Source organism: Siniperca chuatsi, linkage group LG3 (assembly GCF_020085105.1).
Source record: "Siniperca chuatsi isolate FFG_IHB_CAS linkage group LG3, ASM2008510v1, whole genome shotgun sequence".
Classification (NCBI taxonomy): Eukaryota; Metazoa; Chordata; class Actinopteri; order Centrarchiformes; family Sinipercidae; genus Siniperca; species Siniperca chuatsi.
Window position 1 is genome coordinate 1,675,243 of NC_058044.1, and position 25,957 is coordinate 1,701,199.

Sequence of the window (25,957 nt, forward strand, 5' to 3'; positions counted from 1 at the left end):
TTGCAAAGCTGTTCCTACTGTAATTAAACAGTGATGAAATCTGAGTCTTTTTTGAAGGAAACAAAGGTTTTCGTGGCTCGTTGGTCTAGGGGTATGATTCTCGCTTTGGGTGCGAGAGGTCCCGGTTCAAATCCCGGACGAGCCCTTGCCAAGAACGGGTTGTGGGATGTAAACTCACCTCTTTAACTTTGGTGTATCTATAACATCGTTGTTATACAGAAACTAACACAGCCTAGAAGAGCTACCAATTCTTCAGCAGACAAAAGAACCCCCTTCCCCTTCCATTTCTCCACCAAAGAGACTCTCTACAGGGTACTTGTTGTGTCGTCATTACAGGCTCCACCCCTAGTCTCTCAGACAATTGTTTTCTTGAATTGTCGCCAAAAGTAGCTAAACTGGGAAGCCTTTACATGGAATGTATGTGATTTGAAACAGAAGACCATAAAATATACACTACTTGTGATTTCCAAATTGGAGAAGAGTAGCCACATTTTTCTGAACCTTTGAACAGAATGTATTGGATATGTCCAGGAGCTGTTTAACCTGGCTTAGCACAAAGACTGGAAGTGGGAGGAAACTGCTAGCATGCTTCCATCAAAGTGGTGGTCAAAGGAGCACTTCTGATTGCTTTTTATTTGCAAAGCTGTTCCTACTGTAATTAAACAGTGATGAAATCTGAGTCTTTTTTGAAGGAAACAAAGGTTTTCGTGGCTCGTTGGTCTAGGGGTATGATTCTCGCTTTGGGTGCGAGAGGTCCCGGTTCAAATCCCGGACGAGCCCTTGCCAAGAACGGGTTGTGGGATGTAAACTCACCTCTTTAACTTTGGTGTATCTATAACATCGTTGTTATACAGAAACTAACACAGCCTAGAAGAGCTACCAATTCTTCAGCAGACAAAAGAACCCCTTCCCCCCTTCCATTTCTCCACCAAAGAGACTCTCTACAGGGTACTTGTTGTGTCGTCATTACAGGCTCCACCCCTAGTCTCTTAGACAATTGTTTTCTTGAATTGTCGCCAAAAGTAGCTAAACTGGGAAGCCTTTACATGGAATGTATGTGATTTGAAACAGAAGACCATAAAATATACACTACTTGTGATTTCCAAATTGGAGAAGAGTAGCCACATTTTTCTGAACCTTTGAACAGAATGTATTGGATATGTCCAGGAGCTGTTTAACCTGGCTTAGCACAAAGACTGGAAGTGGGAGGAAACTGCTAGCATGCTTCCATCAAAGTGGTGGTCAAAGGAGCACTTCTGATTGCTTTTTATTTGCAAAGCTGTTCCTACTGTAATTAAACAGTGATGAAATCTGAGTCTTTTTTTGAAGGAAACAAAGGTTTTCGTGGCTCGTTGGTCTAGGGGTATGATTCTCGCTTTGGGTGCGAGAGGTCCCGGGTTCAAATCCCGGACGAGCCCTTGCCAAGAACGGGTTGTGGGATGTAAACTCACCTCTTTAACTTTGGTGTATCTATAACATCGTTGTTATACAGAAACTAACACAGCCTAGAAGAGCTACCAATTCTTCAGCAGACAAAAGAACCCCTTCCCCTTCCATTTCTCCACCAAAGAGACTCTCTACAGGGTACTTGTTGTGTCGTCATTACAGGCTCCACCCCTAGTCTCTCAGACAATTGTTTTCTTGAATTGTCGCCAAAAGTAGCTAAACTGGGAAGCCTTTACATGGAATGTATGTGATTTGAAACAGAAGACCATAAAATATACACTACTTGTGATTTCCAAATTGGAGAAGAGTAGCCACATTTTTCTGAACCTTTGAACAGAATGTATTGGATATGTCCAGGAGCTGTTTAACCTGGCTTAGCACAAAGACTGGAAGTGGGAGGAAACTGCTAGCATGCTTCCATCAAAGTGGTGGTCAAAGGAGCACTTCTGATTGCTTTTTATTTGCAAAGCTGTTCCTACTGTAATTAAACAGTGATGAAATCTGAGTCTTTTTTTGAAGGAAACAAAGGTTTTCGTGGCTCGTTGGTCTAGGGGTATGATTCTCGTTTGGGTGCGAGAGGTCCCGGTTCAAATCCCGGACGAGCCCTTGCCAAGAACGGGTTGTGGGATGTAAACTCACCTCTTTAACTTTGGTGTATCTATAACATCGTTGTTATACAGAAACTAACACAGCCTAGAAGAGCTACCAATTCTTCAGCAGACAAAAGAACCCCCTTCCCCCTTCTCCACCAAAGAGACTCTCTACAGGGTACTTGTTGTGTCGTCATTACAGGCTCCACCCCTAGTCTCTCAGACAATTGTTTTCTTGAATTGTCGCCAAAAGTAGCTAAACTGGGAAGCCTTTACATGGAATGTATGTGATTTGAAACAGAAGACCATAAAATATACACTACTTGTGATTTCCAAATTGGAGAAGAGTAGCCACATTTTTCTGAACCTTTGAACAGAATGTATTGGATATGTCCAGGAGCTGTTTAACCTGGCTTAGCACAAAGACTGGAAGTGGGAGGAAACTGCTAGCATGCTTCCATCAAAGTGGTGGTCAAAGGAGCACTTCTGATTGCTTTTTATTTGCAAAGCTGTTCCTACTGTAATTAAACAGTGATGAAATCTGAGTCTTTTTTGAAGGAAACAAAGGTTTTCGTGGCTCGTTGGTCTAGGGGTATGATTCTCGCTTTGGGTGCGAGAGGTCCCGGTTCAAATCCCGGACGAGCCCTTGCCAAGAACGGGTTGTGGGATGTAAACTCACCTCTTTATCTTTGGTGTATCTATAACATCGTTGTTATACAGAAACTAACACAGCCTAGAAGAGCTACCAATTCTTCAGCAGACAAAAGAACCCCTTCCCCTTCCATTTCTCCACCAAAGAGACTCTCTACAGGGTACTTGTTGTGTCGTCATTACAGGCTCCACCCCTAGTCTCTTAGACAATTGTTTTCTTGAATTGTCGCCAAAAGTAGCTAAACTGGGAAGCCTTTACATGGAATGTATGTGATTTGAAACAGAAGACCATAAAATATACACTACTTGTGATTTCCAAATTGGAGAAGAGTAGCCACATTTTTCTGAACCTTTGAACAGAATGTATTGGATATGTCCAGGAGCTGTTTAACCTGGCTTAGCACAAAGACTGGAAGTGGGAGGAAACTGCTAGCATGCTTCCATCAAAGTGGTGGTCAAAGGAGCACTTCTGATTGCTTTTTATTTGCAAAGCTGTTCCTACTGTAATTAAACAGTGATGAAATCTGAGTCTTTTTTTGAAGGAAACAAAGGTTTTCGTGGCTCGTTGGTCTAGGGGTATGATTCTCGCTTTGGGTGCGAGAGGTCCCGGGTTCAAATCCCGGACGAGCCCTTGCCAAGAACGGGTTGTGGGATGTAAACTCACCTCTTTATCTTTGGTGTATCTATAACATCGTTGTTAAACAGAAACTAACACAGCCTAGAAGAGCTACCAATTCTTCAGCAGACAAAAGAACCCCCTTCCCCCTTCCATTTCTCCACCAAAGAGACTCTCTACAGGGTACTTGTTGTGTCGTCATTACAGGCTCCACCCCTAGTCTCTTAGACAATTGTTTTCTTGAATTGTCGCCAAAAGTAGCTAAACTGGGAAGCCTTTACATGGAATGTATGTGATTTGAAACAGAAGACCATAAAATATACACTACTTGTGATTTCCAAATTGGAGAAGAGTAGCCACATTTTTCTGAACCTTTGAACAGAATGTATTGGATATGTCCAGGAGCTGTTTAACCTGGCTTAGCACAAAGACTGGAAGTGGGAGGAAACTGCTAGCATGCTTCCATCAAAGTGGTGGTCAAAGGAGCACTTCTGATTGCTTTTTATTTGCAAAGCTGTTCCTACTGTAATTAAACAGTGATGAAATCTGAGTCTTTTTTTGAAGGAAACAAAGGTTTTCGTGGCTCGTTGGTCTAGGGGTATGATTCTCGCTTTGGGTGCGAGAGGTCCCGGGTTCAAATCCCGGACGAGCCCTTGCCAAGAACGGGTTGTGGGATGTAAACTCACCTCTTTAACTTTGGTGTATCTATAACATCGTTGTTATACAGAAACTAACACAGCCTAGAAGAGCTACCAATTCTTCAGCAGACAAAAGAACCCCTTCCCCCTTCCATTTCTCCACCAAAGAGACTCTCTACAGGGTACTTGTTGTGTCGTCATTACAGGCTCCACCCCTAGTCTCTCAGACAATTGTTTTCTTGAATTGTCGCCAAAAGTAGCTAAACTGGGAAGCCTTTACATGGAATGTATGTGATTTGAAACAGAAGACCATAAAATATACACTACTTGTGATTTCCAAATTGGAGAAGAGTAGCCACATTTTTCTGAACCTTTGAACAGAATGTATTGGATATGTCCAGGAGCTGTTTAACCTGGCTTAGCACAAAGACTGGAAGTGGGAGGAAACTGCTAGCATGCTTCCATCAAAGTGGTGGTCAAAGGAGCACTTCTGATTGCTTTTTATTTGCAAAGCTGTTCCTACTGTAATTAAACAGTGATGAAATCTGAGTCTTTTTTTGAAGGAAACAAAGGTTTTCGTGGCTCGTTGGTCTAGGGGTATTATTCTCGCTTTGGGTGCGAGAGGTCCCGGGTTCAAATCCCGGACGAGCCCTTGCCAAGAACGGGTTGTGGGATGTAAACTCACCTCTTTAACTTTGGTGTATCTATAACATCGTTGTTAAACAGAAACTAACACAGCCTAGAAGAGCTACCAATTCTTCAGCAGACAAAAGAACCCCCTTCCCCCTTCCATTTCTCCACCAAAGAGACTCTCTACAGGGTACTTGTTGTGTCGTCATTACAGGCTCCACCCCTAGTCTCTTAGACAATTGTTTTCTTGAATTGTCGCCAAAAGTAGCTAAACTGGGAAGCCTTTACATGGAATGTATGTGATTTGAAACAGAAGACCAAAAAATATACACTACTTGTGATTTCCAAATTGGAGAAGAGTAGCCACATTTTTCTGAACCTTTGAACAGAATGTATTGGATATGTCCAGGAGCTGTTTAACCTGGCTTAGCACAAAGACTGGAAGTGGGAGGAAACTGCTAGCATGCTTCCATCAAAGTGGTGGTCAAAGGAGCACTTCTGATTGCTTTTTATTTGCAAAGCTGTTCCTACTGTAATTAAACAGTGATGAAATCTGAGTCTTTTTTGAAGGAAACAAAGGTTTTCGTGGCTCGTTGGTCTAGGGGTATGATTCTCGCTTTGGGTGCGAGAGGTCCCGGTTCAAATCCCGGACGAGCCCTTGCCAAGAACGGGTTGTGGGATGTAAACTCACCTCTTTATCTTTGGTGTATCTATAACATCGTTGTTATACAGAAACTAACACAGCCTAACAGAGCTACCAATTCTTCAGCAGACAAAAGAACCCCCTTCCCCTTCCATTTCTCCACCAAAGAGACTCTCTACAGGGTACTTGTTGTGTCGTCATTACAGGCTCCACCCCTAGTCTCTTAGACAATTGTTTTCTTGAATTGTCGCCAAAAGTAGCTAAACTGGGAAGCCTTTACATGGAATGTATGTGATTTGAAACAGAAGACCATAAAATATACACTACTTGTGATTTCCAAATTGGAGAAGAGTAGCCACATTTTTCTGAACCTTTGAACAGAATGTATTGGATATGTCCAGGAGCTGTTTAACCTGGCTTAGCACAAAGACTGGAAGTGGGAGGAAACTGCTAGCATGCTTCCATCAAAGTGGTGGTCAAAGGAGCACTTCTGATTGCTTTTTATTTGCAAAGCTGTTCCTACTGTAATTAAACAGTGATGAAATCTGAGTCTTTTTTTGAAGGAAACAAAGGTTTTCGTGGCTCGTTGGTCTAGGGGTATGATTCTCGCTTTGGGTGCGAGAGGTCCCGGGTTCAAATCCCGGACGAGCCCTTGCCAAGAACGGGTTGTGGGATGTAAACTCACCTCTTTATCTTTGGTGTATCTATAACATCGTTGTTATACAGAAACTAACACAGCCTAGAAGAGCTACCAATTCTTCAGCAGACAAAAGAACACCCTTCCCCCTTCCATTTCTCCACCAAAGAGACTCTCTACAGGGTACTTGTTGTGTCGTCATTACAGGCTCCACCCCTAGTCTCTTAGACAATTGTTTTCTTGAATTGTCGCCAAAAGTAGCTAAACTGGGAAGCCTTTACATGGAATGTATGTGATTTGAAACAGAAGACCATAAAATATACACTACTTGTGATTTCCAAATTGGAGAAGAGTAGCCACATTTTTCTGAACCTTTGAACAGAATGTATTGGATATGTCCAGGAGCTGTTTAACCTGGCTTAGCACAAAGACTGGAAGTGGGAGGAAACTGCTAGCATGCTTCCATCAAAGTGGTGGTCAAAGGAGCACTTCTGATTGCTTTTTATTTGCAAAGCTGTTCCTACTGTAATTAAACAGTGATGAAATCTGAGTCTTTTTTTGAAGGAAACAAAGGTTTTCGTGGCTCGTTGGTCTAGGGGTATGATTCTCGCTTTGGTGTGAGAGGTCCCGGTTCAAATCCCGGACGAGCCCTTGCCAAGAACGGGGTTGTGGGATGTAAACTCACCTCTTTATCTTTGGTGTATCTATAACATCGTTGTTATACAGAAACTAACACAGCCTAGAAGAGCTACCAATTCTTCAGCAGACAAAAGAACACCCTTCCCCTTCCATTTCTCCACCAAAGAGACTCTCTACAGGGTACTTGTTGTGTCGTCATTACAGGCTCCACCCCTAGTCTCTTAGACAATTGTTTTCTTGAATTGTCGCCAAAAGTAGCTAAACTGGGAAGCCTTTACATGGAATGTATGTGATTTGAAACAGAAGACCATAAAATATACACTACTTGTGATTTCCAAATTGGAGAAGAGTAGCCACATTTTTCTGAACCTTTGAACAGAATGTATTGGATATGTCCAGGAGCTGTTTAACCTGGCTTAGCACAAAGACTGGAAGTGGGAGGAAACTGCTAGCATGCTTCCATCAAAGTGGTGGTCAAAGGAGCACTTCTGATTGCTTTTTATTTGCAAAGCTGTTCCTACTGTAATTAAACAGTGATGAAATCTGAGTCTTTTTTGAAGGAAACAAAGGTTTTCGTGGCTCGTTGGTCTAGGGGTATGATTCTCGCTTTGGGTGCGAGAGGTCCCGGTTCAAATCCCGGACGAGCCCTTGCCAAGAACGGGTTGTGGGATGTAAACTCAACTCTTTAACTTTGGTGTATCTATAACATCGTTGTTAAACAGAAACTAACACAGCCTAGAAGAGCTACCAATTCTTCAGCAGACAAAAGAACCCCCTTCCCCTTCCATTTCTCCACCAAAGAGACTCTCTACAGGGTACTTGTTGTGTCGTCATTACAGGCTCCACCCCTAGTCTCTTAGACAATTGTTTTCTTGAATTGTCGCCAAAAGTAGCTAAACTGGGAAGCCTTTACATGGAATGTATGTGATTTGAAACAGAAGACCATAAAATATACACTACTTGTGATTTCCAAATTGGAGAAGAGTAGCCACATTTTTCTGAACCTTTGAACAGAATGTATTGGATATGTCCAGGAGCTGTTTAACCTGGCTTAGCACAAAGACTGGAAGTGGGAGGAAACTGCTAGCATGCTTCCATCAAAGTGGTGGTCAAAGGAGCACTTCTGATTGCTTTTTATTTGCAAAGCTGTTCCTACTGTAATTAAACAGTGATGAAATCTGAGTCTTTTTTTGAAGGAAACAAAGGTTTTCGTGGCTCGTTGGTCTAGGGGTATGATTCTCGCTTTGGGTGCGAGAGGTCCCGGGTTCAAATCCCGGACGAGCCCTTGCCAAGAACGGGTTGTGGGATGTAAACTCACCTCTTTATCTTTGGTGTATCTATAACATCGTTGTTATACAGAAACTAACACAGCCTAGAAGAGCTACCAATTCTTCAGCAGACAAAAGAACCCCCTTCCCCCTTCCATTTCTCCACCAAAGAGACTCTCTACAGGGTACTTGTTGTGTCGTCATTACAGGCTCCACCCCTAGTCTCTTAGACAATTGTTTTCTTGAATTGTCGCCAAAAGTAGCTAAACTGGGAAGCCTTTACATGGAATGTATGTGATTTGAAACAGAAGACCATAAAATATACACTACTTGTGATTTCCAAATTGGAGAAGAGTAGCCACATTTTTCTGAACCTTTGAACAGAATGTATTGGATATGTCCAGGAGCTGTTTAACCTGGCTTAGCACAAAGACTGGAAGTGGGAGGAAACTGCTAGCATGCTTCCATCAAAGTGGTGGTCAAAGGAGCACTTCTGATTGCTTTTTATTTGCAAAGCTGTTCCTACTGTAATTAAACAGTGATGAAATCTGAGTCTTTTTTTGAAGGAAACAAAGGTTTTCGTGGCTCGTTGGTCTAGGGGTATGATTCTCGCTTCGGGTGCGAGAGGTCCAGGGTTCAAATCCCGGACGAGCCCTTGCCAAGAACGGGTTGTGGGATGTAATCTCAACTCTTTAACTTTGGTGTATCTATAACATCGTTGTTAAACAGAAACTAACACAGCCTAGAAGAGCTACCAATTCTTCAGCAGACAAAAGAACACCCTTCCCCCTTCCATTTCTCCACCAAAGAGACTCTCTACAGGGTACTTGTTGTGTCGTCATTACAGGCTCCACCCCTAGTCTCTTAGACAATTGTTTTCTTGAATTGTCGCCAAAAGTAGCTAAACTGGGAAGCCTTTACATGGAATGTATGTGATTTGAAACAGAAGACCAAAAAATATACACTACTTGTGATTTCCAAATTGGAGAAGAGTAGCCACATTTTTCTGAACCTTTGAACAGAATGTATTGGATATGTCCAGGAGCTGTTTAACCTGGCTTAGCACAAAGACTGGAAGTGGGAGGAAACTGCTAGCATGCTTCCATCAAAGTGGTGGTCAAAGGAGCACTTCTGATTGCTTTTTATTTGCAAAGCTGTTCCTACTGTAATTAAACAGTGATGAAATCTGAGTCTTTTTTTGAAGGAAACAAAGGTTTTCGTGGCTCGTTGGTCTAGGGGTATGATTCTCGCTTTGGGTGCGAGAGGTCCCGGGTTCAAATCCCGGACGAGCCCTTGCCAAGAACGGGTTGTGGGATGTAAACTCACCTCTTTATCTTTGGTGTATCTATAACATCGTTGTTATACAGAAACTAACACAGCGAGCTAACAGAGCTACCAATTCTTCAGCCGACAAAAGAACACCCTTCCCCCTTCCATTTCTCCACCAAAGAGACTCTCTACAGGGTACTTGTTGTGTCGTCATTACAGGCTCCACCCCTAGTCTCTTAGACAATTGTTTTCTTGAATTGTCGCCAAAAGTAGCTAAACTGGGAAGCCTTTACATGGAATGTATGTGATTTGAAACAGAAGACCATAAAATATACACTACTTGTGATTTCCAAATTGGAGAAGAGTAGCCACATTTTTCTGAACCTTTGAACAGAATGTATTGGATATGTCCAGGAGCTGTTTAACCTGGCTTAGCACAAAGACTGGAAGTGGGAGGAAACTGCTAGCATGCTTCCATCAAAGTGGTGGTCAAAGGAGCACTTCTGATTGCTTTTTATTTGCAAAGCTGTTCCTACTGTAATTAAACAGTGATGAAATCTGAGTCTTTTTTTGAAGGAAACAAAGGTTTTCGTGGCTCGTTGGTCTAGGGGTATGATTCTCGCTTTGGGTGCGAGAGGTCCCGGGTTCAAATCCCGGACGAGCCCTTGCCAAGAACAGGTTGTGGGATGTAATCTCATCTCTTTAACTTTGGTGTATCTATAACATCGTTGTTAAACAGAAACTAACACAGCCTAGAAGAGCTACCAATTCTTCAGCAGACAAAAGAACACCCTTCCCCCTTCCATTTCTCCACCAAAGAGACTCTCTACAGGGTACTTGTTGTGTCGTCATTACAGGCTCCACCCCTAGTCTCTTAGACAATTGTTTTCTTGAATTGTCGCCAAAAGTAGCTAAACTGGGAAGCCTTTACATGGAATGTATGTGATTTGAAACAGAAGACCATAAAATATACACTACTTGTGATTTCCAAATTGGAGAAGAGTAGCCACATTTTTCTGAACCTTTGAACAGAATGTATTGGATATGTCCAGGAGCTGTTTAACCTGGCTTAGCACAAAGACTGGAAGTGGGAGGAAACTGCTAGCATGCTTCCATCAAAGTGGTGGTCAAAGGAGCACTTCTGATTGCTTTTTATTTGCAAAGCTGTTCCTACTGTAATTAAACAGTGATGAAATCTGAGTCTTTTTTTGAAGGAAACAAAGGTTTTCGTGGCTCGTTGGTCTAGGGGTATGATTCTCGCTTTGGGTGCGAGAGGTCCCGGTTCAAATCCCGGACGAGCCCTTGCCAAGAACGGGTTGTGGGATGTAAACTCACCTCTTTATCTTTGGTGTATCTATAACATTGTTGTTAAACAGAAACTAACACAGCCTAGAAGAGCTACCAATTCTTCAGCAGACAAAAGAACCCCCTTCCCCTTCTCCACCAAAGAGACTCTCTACAGGGTACTTGTTGTGTCGTCATTACAGGCTCCACCCCTAGTCTCTTAGACAATTGTTTTCTTGAATTGTCGCCAAAAGTAGCTAAACTGGGAAGCCTTTACATGGAATGTATGTGATTTGAAACAGAAGACCATAAAATATACACTACTTGTGATTTCCAAATTGGAGAAGAGTAGCCACATTTTTCTGAACCTTTGAACAGAATGTATTGGATATGTCCAGGAGCTGTTTAACCTGGCTTAGCACAAAGACTGGAAGTGGGAGGAAACTGCTAGCATGCTTCCATCAAAGTGGTGGTCAAAGGAGCACTTCTGATTGCTTTTTATTTGCAAAGCTGTTCCTACTGTAATTAAACAGTGATGAAATCTGAGTCTTTTTTTGAAGGAAACAAAGGTTTTCGTGGCTCGTTGGTCTAGGGGTATGATTCTCGCTTTGGGTGCGAGAGGTCCCGGGTTTAAATCCCGGACGAGCCCTTGCCAAGAACGGGTTGTGGGATGTAAACTCACCTCTTTATCTTTGGTGTATCTATAACATCGTTGTTAAACAGAAACTAACACAGCCTAGAAGAGCTACCAATTCTTCAGCAGACAAAAGAACCCCCTTCCCCCTTCCATTTCTCCACCAAAGAGACTCTCTACAGGGTACTTGTTGTGTCGTCATTACAGGCTCCACCCCTAGTCTCTTAGACAATTGTTTTCTTGAATTGTCGCCAAAAGTAGCTAAACTGGGAAGCCTTTACATGGAATGTATGTGATTTGAAACAGAAGACCAAAAAAAATATACACTACTCTTCTTTACCACAACGGTCCGATACAGCGCCCGCATCACTGCAGACGCTGCACCGATCCGCCTGTCAATCTCACGCTCCATCCGTCCCTCACTCGTGAACAAGACCCCGAGATACTTAAACTCTCCACTTGGGGCAAGGACTCCCCACCCACGCGAAGAGAGCAAACCACCTTTTTCCGGTCAAGAACCATGGCCTCAGATTTGGAAGAGCTGATTCTCATCCCAGCTGCTTCACACTCGGCTGCAAACCGTCCCAGTGCATGCTGCAGGTCCTGGTTTGAAGAAGCCATCAGAACGACATCATCTGCAAACAGCAGAGATGAGATCCTGTGGTTCCCAAACCGACACCCTCCGCCCCTGACTGCGCCTAGAAATTCTGTCCATATAAATTATGAACAGAACCGGTGACAAAGGGCAGCCCTGGCGGAGTCCAACATGCACCGGGAACAGGTCTGACTTACTGCCGGCAATGCGAACACAGCTCCTGCTCCGTTATACAGGGACCGGACAGCCCTTAGCAAAGGGCCCCGGACCCCATACTCCCAGAGCACTCCCCACAAAGCGCCCCGGGGCACACGGTCGAATGCCTTCTCCAGATCCACAAAGCACATGTGGACTGGTTGGGCAAACTCCCATGAACCCTCGAGCACCCGATGGAGAGTATAGAGCTGGTCCAGTGTTCCACGACCGGGACGAAAACCACTCTGCTCCTCCTGAATCCGAGGTTCGACTATCGGACGAATTCTCCTCTCCAGTACCCTGGAATAGACCTTACCGGGGAGGCTGAGAAGTGTGATCCTCTGTGATTGGAACACACCCTCCGGTCCCCTTCTTATACAGAGGGACCACCACCCCGGGTCTGCCAGTCCAGAGGCACTGTCCCAGATCACCACGCGATGTTGCAGAGACGTGTCAGCCAAGACAGTCCCACAACATCCAGAGACTTAAGATACTCAGGACGGATCTCATCCACCCCGGAAGCCTTGCCACCAAGGAGCTTGCCAACAACCTCAGTGACTTCGCCCAGGGTGATGGATGAGTCCGCCTCCGGGTCCCCAGCCTCCGCTTCCTCTTCGGAAGACGTGACAGCGGGATTGAGGAGATCCTCAAAGTATTCCTTCCACCGTCCGACAACATCCCCAGTCGAGGTCAACAGCTCTCCACCCGCACCGCACAAGGTGTTGGTGAAGAACTGCTTCCCCCTCCTGAGCCGTCGGACGGTTTGCCAGAATTTCTTTGAGGCCGACCGATAGTCCTCCTCCATGGCCTCCGAACCTCTCCCAGTCCTGAGTTTTTGCCTCTGTGACCGCACGGGCTGCAGCACGCTTAGCCTGCCGGTACCTGTCAGCTGCCTCGGGAGTCCCACGAGCCAACAAGGCCCGATAGGACTCCTTCTTCAGCCTGACGGCATCCCTTACTTCCGGCGCCCACCACCGTGTTCGGGATTGCCGCGCGACAGGCACCAGAAACCTTGCGACCACAGCTACGAGCCGCCGCATCGACAATGGAGGTGGAAAACATGGTCCACTCGGACTCAATGTCCCCAACCTCCCGGGATCTGGGAGAAGCTCTCCGGAGGTGTGAGTTGTAGACCCTGCTGACAGAGGGCTCCGCCAGACGCTTCCCAGCAGACCCTCACGATACGCTTGGGCCTGCCAAGTCTGTCCGGCTTCCTCCCCGCCAGCGGATCCAACTCACCACCAGGTGGTGATCGGTTGACAGCTCCGCCCCTCTCTTCACCCGAGTGTCCAAGACACGCGGCGGAGGTCAGATGATACGACAACAAAGTCGATCATCGACCTCCGCCTAGGGTGTCCTGGTGCCACGCGCACTGATGGACACCCTTGTGCTTGAACATGGTGTTAGTTATGGACAAACTGTAACTAGCACAGAAGTCCAACAACTGAACACCGCTCGGGTTCAGATCAGGGGCCGCTCCTTCCGATTACCCCTCTCCAGGTGTCACTGTCGCTGCCCACGTGGGCGTTGAAGTCCCCAGTAGAACAACGGAGTCCCCGGGTGGTGCACTATCTAGTACCCTCCCAGGGACTCCAAGAAGGCCTGGTACTCTGCACTGCTGTTCGCCCGTAGGCCGCCACAACGGTGAGAGACCTGTCCCCCACCCGGAGGCGGAGGGACGCGACCCTCTCGCTCACTGGGGTAAACTCCAACACGTGACGGCTGAGCTGTGGGGCTATGAGCAGGCCCACACCAGCCCGCCGCCTCCCCGCCGGGCAACGCCAGAGAAATGGAGCGACCAGCCCCTCTCGAGGAGACGGGTTCCAGAGCCCAGGCTGTGCGTGGAGGCGAGGCCGACTATATCTAGCCGGTAACGCTCAACCTCCCGCACAAGCTCAGGCTCCTTCCCCCAGCGAAGTGACATTCCATGTCCCTAGAGCCAGTTTCTGTGTCCGGAGATCTGGTCGCCGGGCCCTGCCTTCGACTGCCGCCCAGATCTCTCTGCACCGCCCCCTTACGGATCCTCCCGCGGGTGGTGGGTCCACGGGAGGACGGCCCCACGCCGCTCCTTCGGGCTGTGCCCGGCCGGGCCCCGTGGGGAAAGGCCCGCCACCAGGCGCCGCCCGGGCACCCACCCCAGGCCTGGCTCCAGGGTGGGGCCCCGGTAGCGCCAATCCGGGCGACGTAACTGGCCTTGATTTTAAATACTCCATAAGGGTCTTCTGACACAGATGACCCTGACACAGATGAAATCTGAGTCTTTTTTTGAAGGAAACACAGGTTTTCGTGGCTCGTTGGTCTAGGGGTATTATTCTCGCTTTGGGTGCGAGAGGTCCCGGGTTCAAATCCCGGACGAGCCCTTGCCAAGAACGGGTTGTGGGATGTAAACTCATCTCTTTAACTTTGGTGTATCTATAACATCGTTGTTAAACAGAAAATAACACAGCCTAGAAGAGCTACCAATTCTTCAGCAGACAAAAGAACCCCCTTCCCCTTCTCCACCAAAGAGACTCTCTACAGGGTACTTGTTGTGTCGTCATTACAGGCTCCACCCCTAGTCTCTCAGACAATTGTTTTCTTGAATTGTCGCCAAAAGTAGCTAAACTGGGAAGCCTTTACATGGAATGTATGTGATTTGAAACAGAAGACCATAAAATATACACTACTTGTGATTTCCAAATTGGAGAAGAGTAGCCACATTTTTCTGAACCTTTGAACAGAATGTATTGGATATGTCCAGGAGCTGTTTAACCTGGCTTAGCACAAAGACTGGAAGTGGGAGGAAACTGCTAGCATGCTTCCATCAAAGTGGTGGTCAAAGGAGCACTTCTGATTGCTTTTTATTTGCAAAGCTGTTCCTACTGTAATTAAACAGTGATGAAATCTGAGTCTTTTTTTGAAGGAAACAAAGGTTTTCGTGGCTCGTTGGTCTAGGGGTATGATTCTCACTTCGGGTGCGAGAGGTCCTGGGTTCAAATCCCGGACGAGCCCTTGCCAAGAACAGGTTCTGGGATGTAATCTCATCTCTTTAACTTTGGTGTATCTATAACATCGTTGTTATACAGAAACTAACACAGCGAGCTAACAGAGCTACCAATTCTTCAGCAGACAAAAGAACCCCCTTCCCCCTTCCATTTCTCCACCAAAGAGACTCTCTACAGGGTACTTGTTGTGTCGTCATTACAGGCTCCACCCCTAGTCTCTCAGACAATTGTTTTCTTGAATTGTCGCCAAAAGTAGCTAAACTGGGAAGCCTTTACATGGAATGTATGTGATTTGAAACAGAAGACCATAAAATATACACTACTTGTGATTTCCAAATTGGAGAAGAGTAGCCACATTTTTCTGAACCTTTGAACAGAATGTATTGGATATGTCCAGGAGCTGTTTAACCTGGCTTAGCACAAAGACTGGAAGTGGGAGGAAACTGCTAGCATGCTTCCATCAAAGTGGTGGTCAAAGGAGCACTTCTGATTGCTTTTTATTTGCAAAGCTGTTCCTACTGTAATTAAACAGTGATGAAATCTGAGTCTTTTTTTGAAGGAAACAAAGGTTTTCGTGGCTCGTTGGTCTAGGGGTATGATTCTCGCTTTGGGTGCGAGAGGTCCCGGGTTCAAATCCCGGACGAGCCCTTGCCAAGAACAGGTTGTGGGATGTAAACTCATCTCTTTAACTTTGGTGTATCTATAACATCGTTGTTAAACAGAAAATAACACAGCCTAGAAGAGCTACCAATTCTTCAGCAGACAAAAGAACCCCCTTCCCCTTCTCCACCAAAGAGACTCTCTACAGGGTACTTGTTGTGTCGTCATTACAGGCTCCACCCCTAGTCTCTCAGACAATTGTTTTCTTGAATTGTCGCCAAAAGTAGCTAAACTGGGAAGCCTTTACATGGAATGTATGTGATTTGAAACAGAAGACCATAAAATATACACTACTTGTGATTTCCAAATTGGAGAAGAGTAGCCACATTTTTCTGAACCTTTGAACAGAATGTATTGGATATGTCCAGGAGCTGTTTAACCTGGCTTAGCACAAAGACTGGAAGTGGGAGGAAACTGCTAGCATGCTTCCATCAAAGTGGTGGTCAAAGGAGCACTTCTGATTGCTTTTTATTTGCAAAGCTGTTCCTACTGTAATTAAACAGTGATGAAATCTGAGTCTTTTTTGAAGGAAACAAAGGTTTTCGTGGCTCGTTGGTCTAGGGGTATGATTCTCGCTTCGGTGCGAGAGGTCCCGGGTTCAAATCCCGGACGAGCCCTTGCCAAGAACAGGTTGTGGGATGTAAACTCATCTCTTTAACTTTAGTGTATCTAACATCGTTGTTATACAGAAACTAACACAGCGAGCTAACAGAGCTACCAATTCTTCAGCAGACAAAAGAACCCCCTTCCCCCTTCCATTTCTCCACCAAAGAGACTCTCTACAGGGTACTTGTTGTGTCGTCATTACAGGCTCCACCCCTAGTCTCTCAGACAATTGTTTTCTTGAATTGTCGCCAAAAGTAGCTAAACTGGGAAGCCTTTACATGGAATGTATGTGATTTGAAACAGAAGACCATAAAATATACACTACTTGTGATTTCCAAATTGGAGAAGAGTAGCCACATTTTTCTGAACCTTTGAACAGAATGTATTGGATATGTCCAGGAGCTGTTTAACCTGGCTTAGCACAAAGACTGGAAGTGGGAGGAAACTGCTAGCATGCTTCCATCAAAGTGGTGGTCAAAGGAGCACTTCTGATTGCTTTTTATTTGCAAAGCTGTTCCTACTGTAATTAAACAGTGATGAAATCTGAGTCTTTTTTTGAAGGAAACAAAGGTTTTCGTGGCTCGTTGGTCTAGGGGTATGATTCTTGCTTAGGGTGCGAGAGGTCCCGGGTTCAAATCCCGGACGAGCCCTTACCAAGAACAGGTTGTGGGATGTAAACTCATCTCTTTAACTTTGGTGTATCTATAACATTGTTGTTAAACAGAAAATAACACAGCCTAGAAGAGCTACCAATTCTTCAGCAGACAAAAGAACCCCCTTCCCCTTCTCCACCAAAGAGACTCTCTACAGGGTACTTGTTGTGTCGTCATTACAGGCTCCACCCCTAGTCTCTCAGACAATTGTTTTCTTGAATTGTCGCCAAAAGTAGCTAAACTGAGAAGCCTTTACATGGAATGTATGTGATTTGAAACAGAAGACCATAAAATATACACTACTTGTGATTTCCAAATTGGAGAAGAGTAGCCACATTTTTCTGAACCTTTGAACAGAATGTATTGGATATGTCCAGGAGCTGTTTAACCTGGCTTAGCACAAAGACTGGAAGTGGGAGGAAACTGCTAGCATGCTTCCATCAAAGTGGTGGTCAAAGGAGCACTTCTGATTGCTTTTTATTTGCAAAGCTGTTCCTACTGTAATTAAACAGTGATGAAATCTGAGTCTTTTTTTGAAGGAAACAAAGGTTTTCGTGGCTCGTTGGTCTAGGGGTATGATTCTCGCTTTGGGTGCGAGAGGTCCCGGTTCAAATCCCGGACGAGCCCTTGCCAAGAATGGGTTGTGGGATGTAAACTCACCTCTTTATCTTTGGTGTATCTATAACATCGTTGTTAAACAGAAACTAACACAGCCTAGAAGAGCTACCAATTCTTCAGCAGACAAAAGAACCCCCTTCCCCTTCTCCACCAACGAGACTCTCAGACAATTGTTTTCTTGAATTGTCGCCAAAAGTAGCTAAACTGGGAAGCCTTTACATGCAATGTATGTGATTTGAAACAGAAGACCATAAAATATACACTACTTGTGATTTCCAAATTGGAGAAGAGTAGCCACATTTTTCTGAACCTTTGAACAGAATGTATTGGATATGTCCAGGAGCTGTTTAACCTGGCTTAGCACAAAAACTGGACGTGGTAGAAAAGAGTAGCTTGTCTGCATGCAAGTCTATGCATTTGCACTATTCAGGTGGTCCTTGTGATAATACATGATCTATTCAAGCTACATATCAAGTATAACTTCAAAAGAATTAATTCTGGTTGCTTTCTATTATGTTAAATATGCATCCTCACTCCTTCTTCCTTCAACCTGTAAAATTATTGAGGTCCACCATCATCAAGGATGTTCTAATCACTTCAAATGTTGCCATTTACCATTTACTTCAATGCATCCCGGAGGAGGTCCTTGTTAAAACAACTACTAATACAAAGAAGCTGATTTTGTACACACTAGAAAGAAGTGTGGTACTAGCCAGATAAGGTACTTTTTGCTGCTCGTTGGTCTAGGGCTATGATTCTTGCTTCATGTGTGAGAGGTCTGTGTCCAAATCCCAGATTAGCCCTACCCAAGAACAGGTTTCCCAAGTTCGACAGGACAAGAAAAGTTTTAGTCTCAATTCCTTAGAGTTGGTCTAATAAGATCCTTGTTGTTACAAACACAATCTAGAAGAGCAGATCCTGTTCTTCAGAGGACCCAATAACCTGCTCCTTCTTCTGAGGATCAGTACCATAGATAAATCCACAGCAAATGTTCTGTCTCACATATACAGCTCAAGTGTACAACTCAGAGGAACTCAACTTGTTTTCAGCAGAAACAAGTTGTGAACACAACATTGACATATCATCAGTTTTTAAGTTGATATGTTGAACTTGTTAGCAAACAGCTGCTTATTTCCACATCCAGCAGTTACAGAGCAACATGATCCTTTATTAGGAGGCATGTTTGTGTCACCTGATGAATCTAAGTCTAATATTCTCTCTCTGTTAGCTCTGTTTTTGGTCTCCACCAACTCCTGAGGGAAATATCTGGCTCTTTAGCTGCTAAATGCTCCACTATGTTCACCAGCTGCTCTCTGACTGTGTCTGCCTGCTGTTTGCTGCTGAGCAGGTAGTGTTCAGTGGCTTTTTACAGTTTTTTCTCTGAAAACGACGCTATGAGAGCACTGAGAGTGAACTAGAACAGCAAAGTTGCAGCCGGACAGATAATCATTGAGCTGAAACTCACTATAAAGCTCTGTAAAGCCGAGTGGAGTTGCAGATTCAGCTGATAATTCACTGTAGCTTCATCGCTACCAGAGACACCCAACACATTGTCACATTGATTTCCCATTGTCATTTCATACATTGGTATTATAAAAATATTAGTTATAGCCACTTAAATTTAATTTAACTTGAAATGAGTAAAATAATATTATCATTATTATTATAAGTTAATAATAAAATATTAGTTGATTTCATTAAATTTCCGTATGATGTTTTACAGTGTATCGGTGCTGAGTCTCAGATTAAACCCGTTAAATTCATCAGTCCCAGCTCATGCAGCACTGATGGGGATTAAACTAACAGCTTTTCTTCGACTGCGACCGCATTGACACCTTTGGCATTTAGTCCGTTTTCACAGTTCCTCTGCATACAGACGTCCTCCGGCCTGCATGTGCCTGACTGACTGCCTTTCTATTCAACCCTCCTCTAATAAATTGTAACACTCCAGTGAAAAGGCAGCTCATAATCTGGTGAACAATGGCTGACAAATAGAGCAGGGAGATCGTTCACGCTGCCAGCAGCCGCTGCCAGCAGCCGCCGCCTTCAGCAGTTCGCTGCCAGCTGCAGCGGCACTCAGCTTTTCAACCATCAACTCTTCTTATGAAGTGTTGAAGGACCCACACTGCCATCAGTCTGCATTGTTTCCCCTCCCTCTTCCCAAAGAAAACAGTCACTAAAGTCTCATTTGTTGCCACTTCTCCATGGCGGGCGTGGCGTTCGATGAAGCCCTTGTGTGTCGATAAAAGGATTATGAGGGCTTAATTGAGTGTACTAATTGATGGGACAGTGAATGGGTCTGAATGGGGCTGAGGGGCAGATGTGGTGTGAAACCCCTGGCTCTTTCTAAAGAATACAAATCAGCAGCAGAGGGATCTATTCTCCACTCTCTATAACACTCAATTATCCCTTTCACGTGGCGAGCAGGGGGCCGAGCGAACAGATGGTTTCCACGCTGAGAGCTGTATGGAAGCCATCACTGCCTCTCCGAGCACCTTTTCTTCAGGAGCGATGGGCTTTTTATTGGCTATTCATGACGCGCAGGGTCTCAGTGGGAACAATGGCCGACTAGAACAGCCATGAATCGGAAAGAGAGCAGAGGTTTGGGTTCGGTCCTGGCATCCGTTACGCTTGAAAGTGAAGAGAACGTAAAATGAAAACCGTGGAGGGTGTGTTCACCTGGGGAGGAGGGAGAGCAGGCGAAGAGTTGGCACACCGTCTGTCGAGGACCATTTCAAGTCAAGAACAATGATATCCTTCATCGCAAACTCCACCCAACGATAAAATCCATCCTGTGTGAGCAGAAAAACAGTTTCACCTGAAAGAAAGAAACTTTGTGTCTGATCCAAAGATGTTTTTGTGTCTTGTGGACGTCATGAATCCATCATGAGTCTGGGAAAACATTCTCACTATTTTAAAGGTGCAGCACTGAACAACACTGCAGTGGTACCAAGATGACTGTCAGTCTGACCATCGTCTTCCAGAACGAGAATTTTCTGATCGGTCAGATGAAAGCCCGGTCCTGATTGGCTGAAGGATTTTTCCTGCAGCTGATGTCTGTGGATTTTCTCAGGAAACAAACTCACCTGCAGAATTCAGTTTTGATCTTTGAACCATCTGGCTTCACTTTTAGTGCTGTGATACACAACGAGTGCAGATGTTTGTGACGAATCCTTCGTCTCCAGAAGCTGTTAAAGAATCATTATGAGTTTCATTCTCGGGTTCATGAATTTCTTACTGACTTCAACACTGACTGACATAAAAATTTAAATCAAATTGAAATTTCATGTTCAGTTTGTTTGCTCATGATAGTTGACAAATATTTACAGCTTGCAATTTTATTTTCAGGTTTAGGTTTCAATTTGCAAATAAATAGTCAACATTCAATTTCAATGTGATCATATAGGTGTTGTGCTTTGGAGTACAAAAAACACATTTATTTTTCATTCTGGCAGTAATTAAAAATTAAAATTAAAAATTAAATTTTAATTGTGTGGCATATGTTGTTATCAAAAATATGTCAATACAATTATTATTATTATTATTATTATTATTATTATTAAAATAATAATAATAATAATAATATTATTATTGGTTTATATTTCAAGTAATATCCTTTTATAGTAAAACATACAGTAGTGATAGATTATATTTTATTACACATATTTTGAATTGACAGTAAGAAGTAGACAGTAAGTAGGAAAAAAAGGACAAAAAGGACAAAACATGAATGTGAATAAAAACATTTATTACTCAAAAATGTTTCTATATGAACGTGTGTTATAATTTACAAAATTAACTGTACAAGAAAATGTAGGTTTTTACTTTTCTTTTTTTTTCTTATCCAAATCGAGGACAGAGGTTGTCGTATGCTGTAGAGATTGGTATTAAATTGACTTGAACTGAAATTGTATTTTTATAGATAAAAAACTCAAACTGTCAAAGCATCAAGTGCGAAATTTAAAAATTGACCCTTCATACTGTCGAGGATTGTTAAAAGAAGACGCTTCTTGTTACCACTCCATCACCAAAAAATTCTGTTTTTTCTACAAGAGCTGATAATGTTAGTTTACGAGGCTGCAGGAGTGAATTATGGGAAGTGTTGTTCAATGCTGCACCTTTAAAATAGTGAGAATGTTTCCCCAGACTCATGAAAGATATGAAAACATCTTTGGATCAGACACAGATAAGATACTCCGAGGTGAAGTTATTTCACGCTCAAGTTTGTCTTGGCTCGTTGGTCGAGGGGAATGATTCTCGCTTTGGGTGCGAAAGGTCTCGGCTAATATTTCTCTATCAGTGAGGTCCTCGTTAAAACGGTGAATCAAAGTAGCTGATACTGTAAGAAACTAGAATGAAAATGAGAGCGACACTCCTGCAACCTTTGGAGATAAAAATGGTAAAAGTGTGGGATAAAAAAAACCTGGATAAACCTGTTGAGCAGGTTTTAAATAAGTTCAGTATGTGAAGAACTTTGTGTTGTTTTATTGTTTTTAACTGCACTTTTTTGTGTGTTTATGGGAAATGTTTTGGTTTAATAATTTGATTTTATATTATCATTATGTAAAATCAGAAACCTTAAATCAATTAAATCATACATAAGAAGCTCCTCTAGAACTGCTGTTACCACCTAAAAAAGTAAATGTCTCTCACGCACACACACACACACACACACACACACACACACCCTCCACAAGCAGCAACACTGAAGAGTCTTTTATAACTTTTATAACAGCAGCGACACAAAAGAGAAGTTGGAGGGTGATGGACGGGTTGGGGGGTATTTGGGGGTTGAATGGGTTGTATTAGCTCATGAATATAAGGCCCTGTATTATTGCCCCCTCCCACCCCCCACCCCCCATGTGTGGGCCCCCACCTTGTCCTCTATTGTCCGTCAGAGGATATTGTGAGGCGAGCAGCACTCTGATGGGATGAATGCCACCTGTCAGAAAGCAAGAAAACAGGATTCAGCCAGCGTGCAGAAACGTTTAAAGTGTTCTCGTTATACATCGCTAATTGACTTTTAGAGACGTCAGAAAGAGAAACTCGCTCTCTGCTTGCAACTAAAAAAGACAGCGGAGCTGATGAAACTTGTTGCAGGTAAACTCAGCCAGTTTGGAGAGATTTTCAACTGGTTTCCTTCACTGTGTTGTTCAAGTCTCATATTTTCAGTTACCTATTTTTTACCTGTTTTAGTTGTCATAGTAATTGAAGCGTGCTTGTTTGCAGTGAAAGCGGCAGCTTTAAACACGTTAAACAGGTTAAAATGTAAAGTTTTTGCACATGATACATTGTATGGGAGTTACACTTCAAGCACCAAAAGGGTTCGAAGGGTGTCAATTGAAGTTTAAGCACTGAAAGGAGTAAAGGTGTTGGTTAAAGTAAAGGTGTTGAAAGCAGTGATCACTGAAAGCAGTTGAAGTGTCTGTTAAAGAGTAAGAGCTGAAAATAGTTGAAGAGTCAGTGGATGCGAAAGCAATAAAAGCAATTGAAATGTGTAAGTGCTGGAGTTAGTTCAAGTGTATCCACTGTAAGCAGTTTAAGTGGCTGTAGTTATGTAAGCACTTTAAAAAGTTGAAGTGTCAGTTGAAGTGTAAGAGCTCTTACAGTTTTTCTCAGTTGCTTTGGTACATATCTCAGATCAGAATTGAAATTCTCAAAACTACCTGTTCAATTCTCACATCATTGTGTCACTTGTGCACATCAAAAAAGCAGTTTCTCATTTCTTTGAACAAGTTGCAAACGCTTTGGTACATCCATGCAAATGATTATGTACAATTCTCTGTTGTTTCCTACATTATCAGTTGCTTATGTCATGTTGATCAAAATGTATTATATTGGGTCTCTGTTGAATAGTCTCACCCCCCACAACATTTAGGCACAAGCTCATAGCATAAGTCTTTACATGCAAAATGGTTGAACAAGTTATCATAATATGTCAAGCATATTTCTATACTTTCTATATTTCCATTAGACTTTTTTCTAAATCTGTCCTGAATTGGTAAATTGCTCCCAGGTGAATCTTGACTTTCTCTAACGAAGGTGCTTCTCATGAAGCATCAACTAGCAGGTATATATATAGCCGGAGCAACAGAATGTTACAATGTTTGACAATGGAAGGACAAGGAATTGGACGGGGTCAACAGCCAGAGAGAAGACGAAGAAGCGGAGTGAGGCTGCGTGGTGGAGGAGTTGGAAGGCAAAACCGAGGAAGAGGCAGAAGAGGCCGAGGACATATGCGCGTTCCTGATGAGATTAGAGCCACACTCGTAGACCACGTTCTCAATCATGGGCTTACAATGGCCAAGGCTGGTCGAAGGGTGCAGCCAAATGTTGGAAGAACAACTGTGTCCTCGATTATTCAGACTTTTCGTCGACAGAATAGGTATGTAATCTAACAATAGGCATTGTACACTGTACTTTCCTTACTAATTTTTTCCCCACATAGGACTGCAAGACAAATTCACAGGGGTGGCAGAGGGCCCCTTTTCACACGTGAACAGGAGGAGGCCATTTGCACCATGGTAATAGAAAACAATGCAATAAGACTAAGGGAGATAAAAAGTGCCATTATACAGGACAACAACATCTTTCAAAACATCCAAACAGTCAGCATCTCAACCATTGATAGGGTGCTGAAAAGACACCAAATGAATATGAAGCAGCTCTACACTGTTCCGTTTGAAAGAAATGGTGAAAGAGTGAAGGAGCTGCGTTACCAATATGTACAGGTAAAACATGTATGAGCATGCAGCAACTGTACCTCAGAGTAAACAGTACAACATTGTATAGTGATATACAGTACAGTAAGTGTGAACTTGACACATTGCATCTTCTTTTCTACAGCCATAGCAAATATGTGCTGTATACATTTGATGTAACCGTATCTTGGCCAAAATGAAAATGCATGTAATTCATAAAACTCATTTTGTGTCTTCTGGATATAGCGTATAATGGAACTGGAAGCAAGTGAACCACCGCGCAGCTTCCTCTACATGGATGAAGCTGGCTTCAACCTAACAAAACGTAGAAGGCGTGGTCGAAATATCATCGGCCACAGAGCTACAGTTGATGTGCCAGGCCAACGGGGCGGAATCATAACCATGGGTTGTGCAATCTCTGAGAATGGTGTACTAACGCATATTCCCATTATTGGGCCATACGATACAGAGCGTCTTGTCACCTTTTTAGACACTCTCTACAGGGATCTCATCCCTGAACAAGAGAGGGGTCAGATTGGAGATGACCTGCCAAAGTATGTGATCGTTTGGGACAATGTCAGTTTCCATCATTCCAACATCATCAGGCAATGGTTTGCTGCCCATGACAGGATGCTGATGGAGTTCCTCCCACCCTACTCTCCATTCCTTAACCCCATTGAGGAATTTTTCTCAGCATGGAGATGGAAAGTATACGATCGTCAGCCACGTACACAAATGACCCTTCTGGCTGCCATGGATGCAGCATGTGACGACATCACAGCAGATGCCTGCAGAGGCTGGATAAGACACTCAAAAAGATTCTTCATTGCAAGAGAAGATGTTCGTTGTGATGTGGATGAGAATTTGTGGCCCAACAGACAGGATCGTCAAGAGATGTAGGAAGATTGTAATTCCTTAATGTAATTTCTACAGCACCGCATGTACAGTTTTTCCTATGTTCACATTTCTTCTTTAGGTTTTTTTTGTGTGCTATTCAGTGCTGTCTTTTCATTTCTGTATCTCAATGACATGTTCTGTCAATAAAATACAGTACAAACAGTAAGAGTGTAAATTTGAATATTTTCCATTCTCTCACACATACACTTAGATGTAACTTACAATTGACAATAATTGTCGTCAAAACTTTAGCCATAGTTTCCATCAGAACATCCCTCCAGAGTAAACTGTTATATTGACAACATGACTAAACAATTTGACTGTCTTATCCGTACACAATGACACAAGGACTTGTCATTCTGATGGCACTGACATGTTCATTGACACAGATATTTACTTTTGAGAGATGAACTAAGGATTTTGAGCAAGAGATTGGCTTTTGCAGGTTATCCATGGTGTTTTGCTATTTGTACAAATTGTTTTGAGAAATGCACTTACTGTTTTGCAAATTGTGAGTTTGATTCGAGAAATGTACCAAAGCGACTGAAAAACTGTAATAGTCTCAATAACTGCTAAACTTTTATTATGTAGAATGTGTTTTATTATTACGTTTTCACTGGATTTTTGCATCACAGATATTTTTGATCAGATGTTTAAATATAAACTGATACATTTTCAGATTTTTATTTTGAAAGATATAAAAATTTAAAATTATGAGGCTGTGTCGACACTACAAAACGTCATTAATCAGTTTGGATGCGGAGTCATTGCTGTGGGTTTGTTTTCAGAAAGATAATTTTTCTCAATATGTTTCATTGACAACACGCCATCGACAGTATTTCACATCAGTGAAAACTAATAATTATCATGCGTTTGGTTGCGTGTGTGCGTGTGTGTATCTGTCCACAGCTAATTTTGCATGCTACTGGACCCATCAGCATAATATTTTTTGTGCACATTTATGACTCTCGTGGTTGCGGTGATTCACAATTTTGGAAAAGCCTATTTTATTGTCTTATTTTGTCTTTGGCTGCTGACTCCTCACTCCACTTAACCGGCCGGTAGGTAAGTACGTTAGTTAAGTAAGTTAAATTATATTAAGT

At 43.3% G+C, this 25,957-nt stretch overlaps 3 protein-coding genes and 21 non-coding genes across 30 annotated transcripts in view; 23 read left to right on the forward strand and 1 right to left on the reverse strand.

Moving 5' to 3' along the window:
- Window positions 1-25,957, forward strand: part of LOC122873028 (NACHT, LRR and PYD domains-containing protein 12-like) — a 1,034,258-nt gene that overhangs the window by 628,712 nt on the left and 379,589 nt on the right. The window lies entirely within an intron of this gene.
- The window catches only part of LOC122873033 (NACHT, LRR and PYD domains-containing protein 3-like), a 573,599-nt gene that overhangs the window by 335,682 nt on the left and 211,960 nt on the right, over window positions 1-25,957 (reverse strand). The gene's annotated exons all lie outside the window — the stretch shown is intronic.
- trnap-ugg lies at window positions 75-145 on the forward strand. Its single transcript has one exon. It is a non-coding gene; the product is annotated as a tRNA-Pro (tRNA).
- trnap-ugg lies at window positions 710-780 on the forward strand. Its single transcript has one exon. It is a non-coding gene; the product is annotated as a tRNA-Pro (tRNA).
- On the forward strand, window positions 1,347-1,418 carry trnap-ugg. Its single transcript has one exon. It is a non-coding gene; the product is annotated as a tRNA-Pro (tRNA).
- Window positions 2,612-2,682, forward strand: trnap-ugg. Its single transcript has one exon. It is a non-coding gene; the product is annotated as a tRNA-Pro (tRNA).
- Window positions 3,247-3,318, forward strand: trnap-ugg. Its single transcript has one exon. It is a non-coding gene; the product is annotated as a tRNA-Pro (tRNA).
- Window positions 3,885-3,956, forward strand: trnap-ugg. The gene has a single exon. It is a non-coding gene; the product is annotated as a tRNA-Pro (tRNA).
- trnap-ugg lies at window positions 4,522-4,593 on the forward strand. Its single transcript has one exon. It is a non-coding gene; the product is annotated as a tRNA-Pro (tRNA).
- Window positions 5,159-5,229, forward strand: trnap-ugg. Its single transcript has one exon. It is a non-coding gene; the product is annotated as a tRNA-Pro (tRNA).
- On the forward strand, window positions 5,795-5,866 carry trnap-ugg. Its single transcript has one exon. It is a non-coding gene; the product is annotated as a tRNA-Pro (tRNA).
- trnap-ugg lies at window positions 7,068-7,138 on the forward strand. The gene has a single exon. It is a non-coding gene; the product is annotated as a tRNA-Pro (tRNA).
- On the forward strand, window positions 7,704-7,775 carry trnap-ugg. The gene has a single exon. It is a non-coding gene; the product is annotated as a tRNA-Pro (tRNA).
- Window positions 8,342-8,413, forward strand: trnap-cgg. The gene has a single exon. It is a non-coding gene; the product is annotated as a tRNA-Pro (tRNA).
- trnap-ugg lies at window positions 8,980-9,051 on the forward strand. Its single transcript has one exon. It is a non-coding gene; the product is annotated as a tRNA-Pro (tRNA).
- On the forward strand, window positions 9,621-9,692 carry trnap-ugg. The gene has a single exon. It is a non-coding gene; the product is annotated as a tRNA-Pro (tRNA).
- On the forward strand, window positions 10,259-10,329 carry trnap-ugg. Its single transcript has one exon. It is a non-coding gene; the product is annotated as a tRNA-Pro (tRNA).
- trnap-ugg lies at window positions 10,889-10,960 on the forward strand. Its single transcript has one exon. It is a non-coding gene; the product is annotated as a tRNA-Pro (tRNA).
- trnap-ugg lies at window positions 14,024-14,095 on the forward strand. The gene has a single exon. It is a non-coding gene; the product is annotated as a tRNA-Pro (tRNA).
- trnap-cgg lies at window positions 14,655-14,726 on the forward strand. Its single transcript has one exon. It is a non-coding gene; the product is annotated as a tRNA-Pro (tRNA).
- Window positions 15,296-15,367, forward strand: trnap-ugg. The gene has a single exon. It is a non-coding gene; the product is annotated as a tRNA-Pro (tRNA).
- trnap-agg lies at window positions 16,564-16,635 on the forward strand. The gene has a single exon. It is a non-coding gene; the product is annotated as a tRNA-Pro (tRNA).
- Window positions 17,195-17,265, forward strand: trnap-ugg. Its single transcript has one exon. It is a non-coding gene; the product is annotated as a tRNA-Pro (tRNA).
- Window positions 22,859-25,035, forward strand: LOC122873078. Its single transcript, XM_044189397.1, has 3 exons — window positions 22,859-23,641; window positions 23,705-23,987; window positions 24,204-25,035. Exons 1-3 carry the CDS (start codon window positions 23,352-23,354, stop codon window positions 24,855-24,857), a joined length of 1,227 nt encoding a protein of 408 aa, XP_044045332.1. The 5' UTR covers window positions 22,859-23,351; the 3' UTR covers window positions 24,858-25,035.

Coding starts and splice junctions, on each gene's coding strand:
- LOC122873078 (XM_044189397.1), top strand. CDS start 23,352: ATGTTACAATGTTTGACAATGGAAGGACAAGGAATTGGACGGGGTCAA. Junction 23,642..23,704: donor ACTTTTCGTCGACAGAATAG/GTATGTAATCTA, acceptor TTCCCCACATAG/GACTGCAAGACAAATTCACA. Junction 23,988..24,203: donor TGCGTTACCAATATGTACAG/GTAAAACATGTA, acceptor TTCTGGATATAG/CGTATAATGGAACTGGAAGC.